At 36.6% G+C, this 16,961-nt stretch overlaps 2 protein-coding genes and 1 long non-coding RNA gene across 7 annotated transcripts; 2 read left to right on the forward strand and 1 right to left on the reverse strand.

Annotated features, from left to right (window-relative positions):
• The first annotated feature begins 307 nt into the window (after window positions 1-307).
• smx5 lies at window positions 308-1,853 on the forward strand. The gene is made up of 5 exons (XM_065298323.1): window positions 308-387; window positions 892-959; window positions 1,072-1,102; window positions 1,203-1,262; window positions 1,370-1,853. Exons 1-5 carry the CDS (start codon window positions 385-387, stop codon window positions 1,493-1,495), a joined length of 288 nt encoding a protein of 95 aa, XP_065154395.1. The 5' UTR covers window positions 308-384; the 3' UTR covers window positions 1,496-1,853.
• Window positions 1,854-4,421: 2,568 nt separating this feature from the next.
• On the reverse strand, window positions 4,422-14,760 carry bcl6aa (BCL6A transcription repressor a). Of its 5 annotated transcripts, none has more exons than XM_065240766.2 (9): window positions 14,679-14,760; window positions 8,784-8,955; window positions 8,429-8,650; window positions 7,353-8,321; window positions 6,843-7,024; window positions 6,592-6,759; window positions 6,367-6,497; window positions 6,143-6,280; window positions 4,422-5,839 (listed from the first exon to the last, which is right to left on the reverse strand). In XM_065240766.2, exons 1-9 carry the CDS (start codon window positions 14,755-14,757, stop codon window positions 5,696-5,698), a joined length of 2,205 nt encoding a protein of 734 aa, XP_065096838.1. In that variant the 5' UTR covers window positions 14,758-14,760; the 3' UTR covers window positions 4,422-5,695. The 5 variants fall into 5 exon arrangements, with proteins under 5 accessions (XP_065096838.1, XP_065096837.1, XP_065096840.1 ...); XM_065240765.2 differs by having other exon boundaries at window positions 6,843-7,027; XM_065240768.2 differs by lacking the exon at window positions 14,679-14,760 and adding an exon at window positions 11,581-11,721.
• Window positions 11,854-16,119, forward strand: LOC141282377 (uncharacterized). Its single transcript, XR_012336967.1, has 3 exons — window positions 11,854-12,187; window positions 14,705-14,778; window positions 15,981-16,119. It is a non-coding gene; the product is annotated as an uncharacterized lncRNA (long non-coding RNA).
• The last annotated feature ends 842 nt before the right edge of the window (window positions 16,120-16,961 follow it).

The following is a 16,961-nucleotide window of genomic DNA, read 5'->3' on the forward strand; positions in this document are numbered from 1 at the left end:
AAAAATGTGAACGTTATAAATAAAACAACGCATACAAGTGAAACAGATTGTAGCCTCTATTACTTATTTTATGTTTCCATCTGCTGGTGAGAAGGTGTAATTACTTTTCCGCTAGCAAGCAAAATCTGGGAAGAACAGAGCAGACATACTGTTTCTAAAATAAAATGTAATTATAAATACATTAACATAAAAGAAAAGCTCTATCGGATTATTTTGTACATTAAAGAAATGTATGCTCTATATACTTTCCGAGATGCGTTCTGATGACGGAAGGCCCCTTTACCAATGGGAGCACCATATCTTGATTCGTATAGCCAATAGAAACACGAATCCCTGGCAGCTGTTTGATGACGTATGTGATCTGAAGCACAAAACCGCGTGAAAATGGTAAGCGTTATTTAGCATGTTATTGTGGTGTCTTTAAAGATATGCAACAGTTACAAAACGTATTTTACAGAAATTAATATTTTACTGGGTTGCTGATTACTAGAGTTAGCAAATATTGAATAACGCTAGAATCCGGGTTCTAGCTTTCAGTTAGCTTTCCGGTTTAGCTGGTGTACGTTAGTCCCAAAGACATTTGCAATATCATTATTAATCTCTTTATAACCATTTATATAACGCCAGACACTTTTGTTTGACGGATTCATCGCGAGCTGCTTCTAAATAGAAGCTGCTTCTTGTGTTGTAATGTTACAAAACGGTACTCCATTGTTTACAGTAGTTGTACAAGTAGTAGTTTGCTTGTATGCTTTTGATAGCCTAATATTCACAGTATGGCTCCCAGTACACTGTATGATTTAATTTATGCAGGATATCTTTCACGTTTTTTTTCCTATTTTCGTTGGCATACAATTTTCAGGCTGCAATAACATATTTTACCATTCACAGCTCTTCTATTCCTTCTTCAAGTCCTTGGTCGGCAAAGATGTGGTGGTGGAGCTCAAGAATGACTTGAGGTGAGAACGTTCACTTTCCATCCATTACATATCATCATATAGTTTAACAATGGCACTGCATATGGCAAGTCATACTGTTCATTGTAACTCATTCAATATGTGAACTTTTCAGCATATGTGGAACATTGCATTCAGTCGATCAGGTATGGCAACAGGCTCTATTCATGCTTTTTTATTTCAGGAATATAATCAGTTCAGTAAATGGGTTTTGGTTTTGAAATGAAATATGTTCTCTGTTCACAGTATCTGAACATCAAACTGACAGATATCAGCGTCACTGATCCAGAGAAATATCCTCACATGGTCAGCACTAGTTTGGATTGTCTACAAAGAATAGATAATCAGAATAACACTTTACTGTCAAGTGCATTTCACTGTTTAGTATTAATGTGACGTTTGTTTTCTCTCAGTTGTCTGTGAAGAACTGCTTCATCCGTGGCTCAGTGGTGCGGTACGTTCAGCTTCCTGCGGATGAGGTGGATACACAACTTCTTCAGGATGCTGCACGCAAAGAAGCCATGCAACAGAAGCAATGATATGCTTTGATTAGGAATAGTTTCTGTTTTGATGGACTGTTCACAAACGTTGTCTGTGAAGTGATTTTCATTTTCTTACATAAAAATAATGTAAAGTTTTTAAGTTGAAATATTTGTTTTGTATTTTTTGTCCTAGTTCTAATAAAGAGGGTGTGTCTGTCCCCAGTTAGAGGTTGTGTGCTCATAATTTCTTAATTGTTTGAAAGAATCTTGGGCTCCATCTGTTGTGTTTTACTGTGGTTTAAATTCTTCAGTTGTACTGTGACACTAGAATAAAGTGTTTTCTGTTGTCCCATTTTTGATGTTAAAAGTTCAGTGTATACTTAAGGTAATTTTCTAATAAAATGTACCCAAACTATTTGTTGTATATTTTAAAATAATGCATCTAGTAAGGAGATTGTGAATGTGATGCATGTAGTTTTTTTTTTTATTTGTTTTCTATATCATGATCGTTACCAAACTTTGTCCAGAATATATCAACAAGTTTACATTGCATGAAGCACTAGTAGAGAGTGAGTTTAGCTACATAAAAGTGTTTCAATTTATCAAATTGATTAAACGGTTCATGTAAAAATCTACATTTTGGCCCTTAAATTCTGTCTATTTCAACAGCTCATCGCTGCTAAGGTATTAAGCACTTTACTGCATGCCTGACAATTTTCCAATTAGCCCACCAATTACCTTGTTCATTTATGTTGATTTTGCTAACTCGAGGGCAAAGTACAATTAAGATAATTGCTATCATTTGTTTGTATCTTTAGTTTCATTGCTGCTTTTACTGGCAGATTTGCATGATCGTTTTAGTTGATTGACAAAGTGCAATTGAAATGGTAGAACTGTTATTTGTGGGTATGTTTAAAAAACGTTTACAGTACTACGTGGCCCTTACACATTGTTGAATTCAGTGCTGAATGTGATTTTACATATTCCAAGAGCAATTTTTCTATTAACCAATCAGACTGTAGAATTAGCTCCAAGGGCACTTGGCTTGTTCGACTTCATGGGGCGCTGCAAGAACCGACAGCCGGATGACGTCAAAGTACCGCGAGAACGATTCGAGAAATCATACGAAGTGTAATTTCGTCTTGCTCTCGCGGTACTTTGACGTCATCCACCTGTCGGTTCTTGCAGCGTCGTATAAAGTCGAAAAGCCTAGTGCCCTTGGAGCTAATTCTACGGTATGATTGGTCGAACAAGCCTATTAGCATTAGTAATAAGGGTGATTAGGGCCGGCCTGCTATTTTTAACTGATTATTTCCGTGTGATTTTAGTGTTTAGATTTGTCGGTGTTGGAGGACCAACAAAATATGATGAACCAGGAACACAATACAGACATGGTGATTGTTTTTGTCTTGCTACATTTTAATTTGTCTTTTGTCACCTGAAGTGTTGGGGTTGTCTATGCAAGCATTTTGGGCCACTTAAATGAACTCATTAATTGGGCATGGTGTTTCACCAATGTACTATGTGAATTTTTTTTCTTTTAGGCTGAATACATGGATGAGAGCATTGAGGAATACTCACCGCAGCATCAGAACAAAGTGCGTTTTGGGATGGGTTTACTTTGTTTTTTTTATATAACACTTTTTTTGTTGAAGTTAACTTGTGAACAAGAATTGTAATTAATTCGATTTATTGACATTATCGTGCAGATGGAAGGTCAACAGCTAGCGCTGAACTCTCTACTCCGTGAGCTGTTAGATGAAAAGGTATGATGCCTTCACCAACCCCAGCAATATTTTGATTTAAATTCAATTTTATGATTAATTGTAATATGTACTATTAAGATTTCAACCCACAAGAAAACTCACTGGATACTTGGTCCTGAAGACCTAAATGATACTCTACCCCATGATTTTAAGATGGAAGAAGCTGCATGAGTTGTGCTTCCACATGCATGGCGCTGGTGGACTTGTGGTGTTTTATTTTAACTTTTCATGTTATAAATAAAATATAAATATTTACTTTGGTCTTTTAGTGTAACATGTACAGTCTTGGCATTGGCTTTGTGTATCGCAAAGTTTGCTGTTTAAGCTGCTGTGGTGTTCAATTACATTTGTTTCCAGATTACTGATCAGACGCATTTTAAATAACCACAAGATTCATTGGCCAAACGAAATGAGCTTTTCTCGAAAACCAAAATTTCCCTTTTTTAAGCCTGGCACAAAATAACCGGCTAACATCATATCGCATGTGAATGTAATGTAGTCAGGCTATCATACCAATTGCCTCAAAAGAAAGATGTTCAGACTTTAAATAGTGTCACCACACAATCATAATTTAGTGTTTGATAATTAGCTGGGAGGGCATTAATCATTTTGGCTAATATTTCATTCTTAAGCATGTTAAAGTGGCATAGTCCTGGTTCTTATGTTGTCATACAGAATGTTTCTGATGATCATGAGAAACAAAGTTTGTTTAACCAAGTTTCCATTTAGCCAAGATAAATGCTCTAAGTGTTGACTATAATGTGGTTCATTGTTTCATACCTTAGTCCTTCAAAAAATCGAAACAGCAGAGGTGTGGAGCTTCCCGTATTGTTTTTTACTACCCCAAATTTGTGGTGATTTGGTTCCCTGCTTTTACCTTTTACTCTCTCACAATTCTACTATGCTGTTATTGTGGTTTGCAAGCCTTCCCACAATTCTCAGTTTTGATGCATTGTATACATGCACTGTTTTCAGTATTAGATATTTATTAAGCGTAGTATGTGATCTCAACAACATTAGGTTTCTCTTAAAATGTGTGGGAAATGCTCAAGTGGCTTTAAAAGAACTAGTTGAACATTTAACTGAACATTTAAATTATATAAACCATTCGTTTTATGCAAAGAGCTTTTTGCGTGCAATTGGAAAAGAAACCTTAAGGTGGCATTAAGCACAGTATCATTGTCTTCTATTTAAAATAAAAAGACTGTACACAAGTCTGAGACATAGAAATCCAATACTTTTATTTTACATTCATACATCTATATTTTACAATAAGCTTAATGCATTTTTTAAAAAAGCCCAACCCCAAAACAAGTCCTGAAGATGTATAGCTCACGCAATGCGTCGGATTTTTTTCTTAAAGTGTGTCAGAAGCATTTATAAAGCACACATGCACAACACTCAGTCACACCGTCCTTCTGTCGTACAAACACATTCTCACACTACACACTCAAAAATGGGGGGAAAGGAGGACAAGCTTTGCCCTTCAGTTGTACCTTAGTAGATCTGGGCTGAATGAAAAGAAATTCAGACACCGTTGAGAAAGGCACCTTGAGTACACAGTGTATACACAGACAAAAAGGAAATAAAGGACAACAATATAACCTTTACTGTAGCTTCTAGAACAACGACAAAACTGTAAACCTTCACTTGCCAAAAAAATTAAAAGGTCACGTTTCTATACAAATACATCTGAAGCAAAATATCTCCTTGGTCATAACATAGCAGTACCTTCTTTTTTGTTATAATTATTACTACTTTTTGAATGCATACGTTAACATGTAATTCCAGATCGGCTCTGCCAGCAGAGAGCAATCTTGATGTAAAGTAATTACGCTTTGTCACATTATTTATGCAGTTGCCTACATAATTTAGTTTTATTAGCGGCAACCCATCTCATGCACGTTTTCCATTTGAGAGAGCAGCCATCATTCTCATAAGTACACAATGAAACCAAGTAAAATATTCAATGCTATAGTCACAGTTCGGAGTTCCTCGTACAAGACAGAGGTCATTCCAACATAGTGTAACCTGTACATTAATCTATATAAAAATCTATAGACATAATTCTTTGCTTTGCCAGAAATGTGTTTGATTTAAAATATTCCAACATTGAATCAAAATCCCCAAATACCTTCAGAAAAGTTTTTTGTTGTCGTTATAAAATACTGTATTTTCTAAAAACCAGATTGAAATGTTTTACATTCCGTTCCTTCTTCCAACAAAATAAAGCTTTTTATAACTCAAAATGTAAAAACACTCTCAACATTAATATATATATTTTTATGTTAATATAAACAATAAAGTGACTACAAGAAACCATCCGTGGTTCTATGTTCAAATGTAGAGGAAACCCGTTTAGAACGGCATTTTCTGCCATGTTTTTTTTTTTGTCTTGTCCGATTAACACAGTGTGGCACTAAAAATTTGAATGATTGTACAAGTCAGGGTCATATAATGCCATGGTCAGGTCTGCCCCATAAGTGCTAGCTTAGCATGCCTTCGTCAGGTCGGTAGGTAGGTCTGTAGAGGACATGCGATATTGGATCTTGGTGTTTGTGATCGCTCCGTGCTTCTGACGGAGGTGTAGCCGTAGCTGACTCTTGTGACGAAAATGTAAGTTGCATTTCTCGCACTAAAAAACAAAACGGCACAAAACAAAGTTTACAATCAAGTTAAGCTCTTTTTAGCATTCACCAATCTCACAGGAATTTGTACACATTTTACTAATTTGTTCGAAGGAAATTGTACAAAAACATACGTTTATCATAAAAAAACTATAATTAAACTCCGCCCCTAACCCCAGCATCACAGGAGCAAAATCGCACAAAAATGTGGTTAAAATGTGTAAGAATTGCCAAGAGACTGTGTTAAACCAGCATACATAATATTAGTCGTATTCACATAAATTTGTTTATCACTTTTTACATATTCTTACATGATAGGGCTTTTCTCCTGTGTGTATTCGCAGGTGACTCTTCAACGTCTGCAGGTGGCGAAAACGAGTGCCGCAGATTTCACACGGATATGGCTTCTCTCCGGTATGAATCAGAACATGAGCACGAAGGTGAGCGACCTGTGAAACCATATTTATTTTTTACAATATGTTTTCGTATATGACTATATATTAGTACATGCCTCCAAGTAGTGAGAATCACCCACCTGCACAAATCTAGCTCCGCATGTCTCGCACTTGTATGGCTTTTCTCCTGAGTGAATTCGTGTGTGGGTTTTGAGGTTAGCTGGTCTGTTGAACTGAGCCCCACAGATATTGCATCTATACGGTTTCTCTCCTGCGGTGCACATGAATAGAAATAAAAATTAGTTCAATGACAGTTACAGCCAAAAAGACATTCGTAGCAGTGAAAAATTTGTTTTGTTTTTTACCGGTGTGCACGGTTTTGTGACTGGCGAGGTTGCCCTTGTAGCGGAATGCCGCCTGGCAGCGGTCACATTTGTATGGCTTGTCGCTGTGAACCTGTAGCGTGTGTCGTTTCAAGGCTTCTTCCTCTGCAAACTTTGAGTCGCATTCATTACAGAAGTATGTTCCATTTTCTGCAAGGCAAAGCAATAGGTTTAAGGTTAATTTTGGAAGACACAAACAGGTTCTTAGGAAACTACTTGGACAAGTATCTCACCACAGCTGGAGTCGGAGTACTCGGAGTGTATCTCTGACATCTCCTCAGCCAGACGCGAGGCAGATGTGTTGGGACAGACATCAGAGTGCTGTGGAGACTGAGAACCGCAGGATGAACATTTTAAGTGGCTCATATACAGAGAGGAGTGGTTGTCGCCGTTCCTTTGTGATGCCTCCAGAGTTCTGCTGAGGAAAAAGTATTTTGGTTTCAGTGCCACCTCTGGAATTCGCTCTCATTTTCATAGGATATTTTAATGAATTTCACACATTACGGCTAAGAGGTAAATCCTCTGTGTGCTTTAAGAGGATTGGAAAGGATGAAAAAATTAAATCTGGCTTGGTAAGGTGTGGTGGGAGGGGAACTTGTTTTCTACAAAACACTCCTAAGCCAGCAGTTTAAAAGTAAATTGCATTAGAAAACTCGATCTTATAACCTTCATATTGTACACATACCAAAGGATGACACCCACTTTTTAAACTTGTCTACGAATACCACAAGTAAAATTCTCACCTGTTTATGATGTTGTTTAGGCGACTGGCCTGAGGAACGGTAAATTCCTCGCCTTGCTCACTGATCTTCGTTGTTGTCTTTGAGTCTGGATGCTCAGAATCGGTGTGGTGAAGGAAAGCAGACAAGCCTGGCCTCTGTGGGGAGTGCATTCCAGCATCACGAGGACTAGTGTCATCCTCCTTGGAGCTCTGATTGAGCACAATGAACTTGTATTTCTTCCAATTGCGAGCTTTAGGGTCTTGCGTACCTTGGCAGGTCAAAGGTTGTGAGGCCTGTGCTAGGGCAGCGTTTTTGCTGCTGCTCGACTCTGTCGGAGAATTCGGTTGGCAGTCTGATTTTAGGGGGCTTTGGGGACTGCTCATCAGGGCTTTGCGCCCATTGGTAGATATGCCAATAGTGTAGTGCTGGTGGCTCATATGTTCCTCTGCAAGGGAACTCTGTTCTTTTCCAGTCTCCCTTTGCTGCTCTCGGGCCAGGCTGGTAAAGCCATGCTTTCTGGTGCTTATCCCGATCGACTGGACCACTCCCTCCAACGTCTCCCTCTTCATTTCCTCATCTCTTCCCAGTTCCCTCGAGGAGAACGAGCCAGCGTGGCAAGCATTTGAACTTCCAATGGTGGTGCCGCGGGTGAAGTCAGGCAGCACAGTGTTGTTGGTGTCAGCTGGTGAGCAGTGTTTGTGATGGATCGTGCCTCCTTTTGAAAAGTCTGAGAAAGTGTTTTTGGAATCCGACAGCTTGCAAAGTGGAAAGGGGAAGCCTTGCATGGGAAACTGGCCATAAAGGTATGAGCCGTTAGGAGCGTTGACGCCATTAAACATGCAAACACCATAGGGTCTCCCATCTCTGAACGTTGCTCCCCGTCCTGACATGTTATCCACCACCTCATGGGGTCTGTAACTGTGAACATCATGAGGTAAAATCAGAGGGCTGACCAGAAAATCCTCTCTGGGCAGTTTGATGGAGGAGTCACTGCACGGAAATATAAAGAAAATTAACATTTCAAACATAGCATTTGGACTCGCATTCAGACATCTTTAAACATACGGGTTGTCATTTATAAAGAAATACAATTATACCTTGACTTTATGAATCTGTGGCAGGTGTCGACAACATGATCCATCTGCAAATAGATGGCTGTGTTCATGATGGTCATAATCAGGCTCTCCTTCAGTGCAAGACGTGAAGTGTACATAAACTCCAGAAGAATTGCAAAACCTTCTGGATCAACTTTTGGGTCCAAACTGATGGCGTTCAGATTACATTTGTGCGAGTCGGTAAAGATTGAGTAGAAGAGGCCGCTGTGAAGATGATAAGATTGAGTGAGCTTCTTGGAATACACATAGCTGAGTTTTCATCACACTTCTTTATAGGCTGTACAACATATGTCCACTATTAACAATGAAATGGCATTCAAATAGCTTTAAAATGCACCTGCATGCCATAAGGACAGTTTTGTGTGCTCGAAACTGCTGTCTGTTGACCAGGATTGTGACATCTGTGAGGATATCTCTGCTTCGCAGTCGGTTTAAGTTGAGCAGAACATCACTTGCATGACGCGTGAATTGGATGCAGCTGTCGGCTGCACAAGCCATTTTTTCAAAATCTGTGTAAACCAAGAAAGAGAATTAAACTTTTAGTGCTAACTGGACATGTTTGAACAAGAAATATAGTATACAGGATTTTTGCAATTTGTTAACCAATTTGTTTACTTAATACTTTTTAGAAAGTTATGTGAAATTAACTTTTTTTTTTTTTTTTTGAAAATGAATCATGTCTAATAATCCTTTAACTTTTCAACGTTTTTCTGACAATTCTGATTCACTGGTAGAAAGAAAAAAATCTAAACCAATAAACAGATTTTATTCACATAAACACTAAATACACATGAACTCAAAATCATAAACAGTGTTATCAAAGGTACGCCACCTCTTTTTCTCTCCAGTAGATGGCGACAAACGATAAAAGTATATCGTTTGAAAAAAAAATGAATCCACGTGCAGTTGATTTGTCAGGAAAAACAGCTACTTTTTTATCTCATTCCAATTTTGCATATTATCGGAACTTCTTTAAATTTTCTGTTAAAATTGACTGTCAGGTCAGTACGTTGTCTTAGAGAGGTGGGCATTTACACAGAACTTTTAACCTTGAAAATAATTATTACTCTGTATTTAACGTCCTTTTGTTTATGATTCAAGAGAAAAAATATTTTATTGCCGTATTGTGGACAGAGACATTTTACTTTTAAGGAATGACTGGAATAATAGACAATTTGGATTTAACAAACACAAAAAACAGTAATTAAATTAAGTTTCATTTAGCCTATAAATATTTTCGACAGAATTTTCTCATTTTCCTAAGCAAGATATCAGTAGGCTATGTCACCTCAGATAGTTCTTGACTCTGCTGTCACATATAGTTTCACACGGATGACTTTAAATAGTTAGGCGAACATTTCTCACATGTTGAACATTCAGTATTAGAGATTCTGTTACCATTTGAACTTACAACATACCCGCGCCCTGCCAAAGCTAGCCAATGAATCTTTTGATGCTCTCGCGTGAGGTGACAAAACACACAAATAACTGAACGTTTTTACCCATTGGGCCAACAAAAAATACATAGAATACTTAATTTCCATAATCTCAACTACCAGAACAGCAATATAAACTAGTACAACGCTCGTTTATATTAACCTGTCTGAAAATTGTCACTCCACCGAAAACCTCACGGAGTTCTGATTTCATATTTATTTCCTATTGAAACATTCTTTAGTTTTGCGTCCACGAGATGTCACCCAGAGACTAAGTTCAGCTGTACAATACGACAACACAACCACCTGCAACTTACACACATTAAATCATATTTGACATTTTCACCAACATTACGTGATCTTAAATCACTTTGACCTCATAAACAGAACGTCAACTTATCACGAACTCTGAAAAGTGTTACTATGACAAAAGGCACTCGCCTGAGTGTACTTACTCTCCGTACTCTCCTTATTTAACCCTTCGTAATAAGTGTTAAATCTTATTTAATGCGTTTACCCCATGTAACTGAACGCCTATAAATGTGCTTACTCCAGGAATAGAGACCGATCCATAACATTCAAACAGCAGGCACAGATTTATGAGCAGACACTCGCTTAATGCCAAACACCACTTTAAATATAGTCGATTTATTATGTATTACTATTATTTTCAAATCCATTTTATAAGTCTTTATTTTCTATGTACGTGCTATGCAGAAGTTGATTTTAGAAAAACATTGTATTATAATAACACTTAAACTGGGTGACAAATAAAAGTACCCCTAAATAAGCGATATATGCAAGCATGACTACAGAGAAACATGGACTGATACGCCCATGCTGTTACAAAGTGACAGCAACTGCAGAAGGCTGTAAACTTTCTTTCTTGCATTGGGCTGCCAAACCCCCAAGTAATTCAATAAAAACTGAAACACATTTTTAGAGATCAATGAAATGTAACAATTCAAAGCTCTAAACTAGTTTTTAAATATGTTCGTTGTTTGCCAAACCAATAACAATAATAATTATGAAAGTATCAATGAAAGGATATTATCTTTGCTACAAAAAAACTAAATCGCAAATCTGCAAACTGAATAACTGTACAAACCGAATCATAAAAATCTCTAAACTTATGACGTGAGCCATACTAGAACACAATGTACAGAGCTTTCACAGGACAACAAGATCAAATACCAAAACAACGAGAGCGAATGAGAGCGCAGTTTCAGCTTTAAGGCTAGTTTTAAATAATAAGCTGAATGGCGGGGTGAAATGATCGCATGCGTACATATTTGTATTAAACCATGTCAAGCGTCAGTGCACAAACGCAAGTTTTTATTCTCATTCCACGTGTGCGATTTTGTCAACTTCGTAAGCTGTCTTGTTTGGTTTTGGCAAAAAAAAAAAAAAAAACCCGCACCACGTCTGAATTTTTACCCCTCAGCTGCACGCACTATTTACGACCCCACGCTGAGAGAACTGACAGAGCTGTGGTTCAAGCACAACGACCTGAACTGTCAAAACTATTTCACCAGGCAAACCAGGCTCTCTGTTTAACAGCTCTCAGCTCTGTCTATGAAGCACGTTTAAGATCGGCCGAGCTGAACAATTAACAATAAAACCCAATAAAACAGCCAAATGAACATGCGTGAATACGAGCAACACCGCGCCAGAGGAAAAGAATGTAAAACAAATCACCTGGTAGTGCTTTCCTAGAAACTTCTTGCATCACCACTTCTAAGAACCCCAGTTCTAAGAATCAGTGGAGCTCAATTCTCGGAATTTGAGCTGGCGACCATACCATTTTTAAAGGACAGGGGAGTGTCGTATTTTGATGTAAGGTTGTATTTCTTCAGTTATTCTCAAAATGTTTATTCCATACGATTAGACCGCAATAATAAACGACTTTACTTTTATACTTTATGTTTGAAATGCAAAGTAAATGGTCATATTTTCGTTTTGAGAGAGAGTAATACTTGCCTCAGATGTTTAATTCCTCCTTACTTTTGGACGCGTCCAGACAGAGACAGTCACGTGAGCAGAGAAAGTGGCTTACGTACGTTCTCTCTTTAGCCCAGCCTCAAAATACTCAGAACTAATTTGCTATTCCATGACATAAGCAAAGTGTCCATTCGTTGCCTTTCCCTGTATATGCAACCCACAGCCATAGTCTATACAGAACATATCTGGAGAGCTTATTCAAACGGACACATTTTTCTTATTATTGTTATTTTTACGTGACACCTTTTTTTATTTCCTATGTTATTTCTTCAGTGCTGCGGACCTGCTGCCAATGGGCATAAGGGTTTGTTTGGACGGGATTATATATATATTTGAACATTGAGACATTGTTCTTGATTATTGGCTTTATTCCACCGCTGTAATCTTGTGTTTAACTTCAATTTCGATTAATTTGTTCTCGTTGTGATTTATATCGCTGCCTTAGGAAACAGTTTAGACCGAAATGTAATAGTGCTTGTAAGAAATGTATTTGTGAAAGCGCTGTTAAAAACCGTTACTTCGACTTCGTATTGTGTAATACAGTGTTTTAATTGTCAAGAAGGAAGCAGGGAATAGCCGTTTTTGCACTGGTGCAAGGGCGCAAAGTTTTGTGAAGATGCCATTGACACGCAACATTTAATCTCACTGACGAAGTAATCTCATTCTTACGCGTAACCTTGCAACACTAAAACATTTGAGCAGCTGCACGTTTTGTACGTAGCTACTATACGTCAGACTCTTTGCAAAGTGAGAGCTGGTTTATCTTCTTTTTTGTTTCTCCAAAGACGGTACACAAAAAGGCCAGTTTATAAAATATTTTTATTTTTAGGCCCACGTATATGGTGTTATTTATGCTTGATACGTAGCCTACGTATACTTAAGTAATACGACGTTGCTTTATTTTGCCTCAGCCTTAAACTAAATTCTATTCTTTAAGTTATGTTTAATGTCGTGAGCAACAGTTTATCCGTAATTCTTTCCCAGCACACATTCAAAAGTGATACAACTTATATTTGCGGATCCATTAAACATTAAAATAATAAGCAGTACCCAAAATGTTATCAGCAACCTATAGAAATTTTAGGCCTTTGTTTATTATAAGCCACACTTGGTTATTTTAATGCATTTTTAACCGTTTTATGCTCAACGTGCTCAAGGATTTGTCTAAAAAGTGCGTCATACTCTGACATTGCTCCAGCATGATTACTTTATAATTAATCTCTATAAATATTATTGATTCTAATGCTAACATGGGTTTAAATGAGACTTTAAGAAGTTTAAAGTATTAAAAGAAAGTTTACAAAACTTTTTATCTTGTGGAAGCTGCTGTCAGAAAGTGCAGAGAAGAGGCAGCGTGTCAGGTTGGTGCTTTTCTTTAGGATACTTTTGTACGCACACATGTTTGTATCGTTTCTTTCGTGTCTGCGCAGTTTACTAAACGTGTGCAGAACCAATGCTGTAATAAACTCTATACGTCGCCGCTTGTTATCGATCTGCACAAGCACCGCAACAGGCCAGAAGTTTTTAAGTTTCACATTTAGAGGCAGAAGTAGTTTCTGTATTCCCTAAAACAGGATCTCGTCTCATTAGTCTCTGAGAGAAAATTGAGTTGAATTGATTCATCGAATGGGATGGACAAACACCGACATGCAAATTCTAATTTACTTTAGTTATTCAAACCTCAAGTTCAGCCAACGCTGCCTTGGCGAGCAAGCTGTTTTGTCCTTTTGTCCGTTTTTGGAGGCAGATAAAGACAACTTTAAAGTTTCATAAGAAGACATATCTTTTAGCAGATCTCTTAGTTTGGTGGCTAATGAGTTGTGCGCATATTTTAGCCTGTGGTGTTCAGGTGATTTATTATTGAATGATGTGAGATCTGAGTAACTGTAATGAAAAACGTGCACTTAATGCGAATTTATGTAGTAGTTAGGTGTTGTTATATTTGTATATAAAAAGGACACTTGAAAAGTAATTAACTTTTCCAAAGTGTCGCATGTTTCGGGCGCCTATAGTATTTAGTCTTACATTTTACACTCGGCCTGATTGCAGAGATATTTTGAGAATATGTCCTTGTATGCTGATATGTTAGTGTGATATTACTCTTGTTAAATCCTTACTGGGGGAAAACTATACATTTTTTTCCTGCAACAATATTTTTTTGTTACAGTGTTTATGACCATATAGTAAAGCTATGTCATCCCTACAGCAAAATTGTTACTTACTTTAGGGATATTGTACCTTTTTATAAATATATTGTGTGTGGCAAAAGATAATAAAAAAATTCTAAATATCAATTTCAAGTCTTTGATTTTTCCATTTGCTAAGGCATATTGTGTGCATACATTTAAGTGTCTTTTTATTGAGATGCTGTAAATTCATAATCAGAAAATGAGCTGAATAGTGAGAGTAAAGGCACTAAAGTAAAATTAATCTGTATCATAATCACATTTGGACTCAGTTTTTCTCTCTAAGGCTTACTTTACCTGGACAGCTTTGACCCACATACATTGCTTTTTATGTAACTATCATTTGCAGTTTTAACAATGATCTCAGCCACTCTGTAGTCACAAGGGAATCTCATGTAGCCTTGTTTGTTTTCAAACTCCTTTGCTTTAGTAATGTGCTTTTTCAAGATGTGTATAAGATGTAAGTGGAGTGGTTTCTGCCATAATAAAATACTTAAGTAAGAAGGAAGATTGGAACACACGCCATTCAGCAGAATCACCATTTGTATTTTGATGATTTTTTTTACTCTGGCCAGGTTTAAAATCATTGTCACTTTTTAACATGCTCACCTGGGTAACTTCGTTTATGACTCCAGGTCGGGGGAGCTGGTCCATCCTCGCTTAAAATACCCTGACACAGGAGAAGCATCTGATGGGCTGCAGAGGAAAGGTAAGAAATTCAGTGCACATGTAGTAAAATACTTTTATTAACTTGAATATTAAAATTTACCTGCTGATTTGGTGATAACAATTTTTATTTTTTTGAAGACAAACATTCATTATCTCATAAATTACAGCGGCCCCAAAAAAATGTTCAGACATAAGTCCCAACTAGTTTACAGACTTACCTGCATACCAAATGGCATTTTTCCTTAGAATTAATACTTTTTCTGGACTATTTTTGCCAAAACAATGTTCGCAAAAACCATTGAGTTCCCTAGTGCTTCTGGCTTTATTGATTTGGCAATTTGGCTTTCTGACAGCTTGTTAAGAAGGGTGACATAACAGGGATGGAGGGGCATTTGTCTAAGCCACTATGCTTGACTAATGTTAATTAACAGAAGACATTTTGTAAAAAATTTTGTACATTTTATTTCAAAGACGAAGGTCCATATTAAAAAAGAAATCTTAAAAACATACAGTATATTTAACAAACAAAAAATATATTATTACAAAAATATACAAACTTTTAATCCAGAGTTTTTAAAAACAAGGGATATCTTGTATCACTTCATATAAGATTATTTAACCTCCTAAGACCCGAGCTTTGGTTTGTCTTTTTTTTTTTCAAATTTCTACCAGCTATTTTGGGGTTAGGAAGACCAATAAATATAATAACCAAATATTTTTCTTGGAACATGAAGCTGTGTATTTTTCCAAGTTTGTGTACAACAGGTTCGAGTTACACAGGATTAAGTAGTATGGTGCAAACAACAAACAATGTGACATCCAGGTCTTAGGATGTTAAGGCCATTATTACGGCATTGTTTTTTATTAATGAATTAACACAAACAGTAAAGTTTCCATATGTTCTTTTTTAGCTCAGTATGGGAAGTAGGAACATTATTAAATCCAAATATTTGGCTTGCACGTATCCACCTTGGGAGCTTAGACAAGATTCTTAGTGCATCATTAAATGTCACCTGAAGCTTTTTCATTTTAGCTTTACCGTATTTAAACCACAAGTATGCTGTATAAATTGAAGTACAGAAAGTGCACATTTAAGAGTCTGCATATTTGCTTGTGCATACAACTTTGCACTGACACAGTACATTATCATCATTTATGACCCATAATTTTACCAATAATTCTAATGCATTTAATACTTGGTCTTCCATATAGAATATAAATGTAGTGCATTTTTCTTTTCAGGAATACTGTGAATCATTTCTTTTTTGAGAGTGTTTCAACTGTTGGCATACATAAAATGGTGGAACATTCAAAAAACGTCACAAATGCTGTTGAACTCTTGTGACCCTATGGTGTGACTCAAATGATAAATATCTTGGAGGGTTGTAAGATGAAGATCAAATCAAGATATTGAAAAGTGACAGAACCTGACGTATGCTTTTCCTTTTCTGAATTTTAGTTTTGCTTCAAAACATGACTGTATAAATTTGTTGCTGTATATAATTTGAGTTTCTTCATATTTGTTATGCCCCCCTTGCTTTAGTGATGGCATGCATTTAGGCTGGATTGGCCTAAACACATTTGTGCAAAACCTGATGATCCATGTAATCCCAGCATGATTTAAAAATGATCCGAAAAGCATCTTGTGCGCTTTAATGGAAGTGAGGAAATCTAACCTAATGTACAAAGCAGTTAGAATGTCCTGATTTTGTTTGTGTGATTATTGAAACACAAACAGTGCACATTTAATACAGTATAGCTTCTGCAACGTTTATTTCTATTATGTTTTTATACTCCTTCATAAATTAAACATTTAAAAAAATAACTTTATTCTTCATTTTTTATTTTATTTTAAATAACACCAGTTTTTAAATTAAATTTGTATGGATCATATGCTTTTATGCTTGTGACATGATCAACAAGTCTTTCTCTTTTTAACTCCCCAAGTTCCATGTTTTTTCTCTGGTTTTTGCAAGCGTTTAAAACACTGCAATGTAATACACATTTTTTTGAAGGTCGTTATTCTTGTTGCCATATTAAATGTTTGAAATGTAACCTTGCATTACTTTGTATAGCAGACTTATATAAGACTTCTTACATTGTAAATTGCCACACTTATAAAAGAATATATTGAGATAAAACCTGCATATAAATTTGGGCATATAATTACAAAAAATGTGTTTTGACTCCTAATATTTTAAATCTAAAATGTACTTTGGTACA

The sequence above is a fragment of the Paramisgurnus dabryanus genome, chromosome 7 (assembly GCF_030506205.2).
Source record: "Paramisgurnus dabryanus chromosome 7, PD_genome_1.1, whole genome shotgun sequence".
NCBI classification, from domain to species: domain Eukaryota; kingdom Metazoa; phylum Chordata; class Actinopteri; order Cypriniformes; family Cobitidae; genus Paramisgurnus; species Paramisgurnus dabryanus.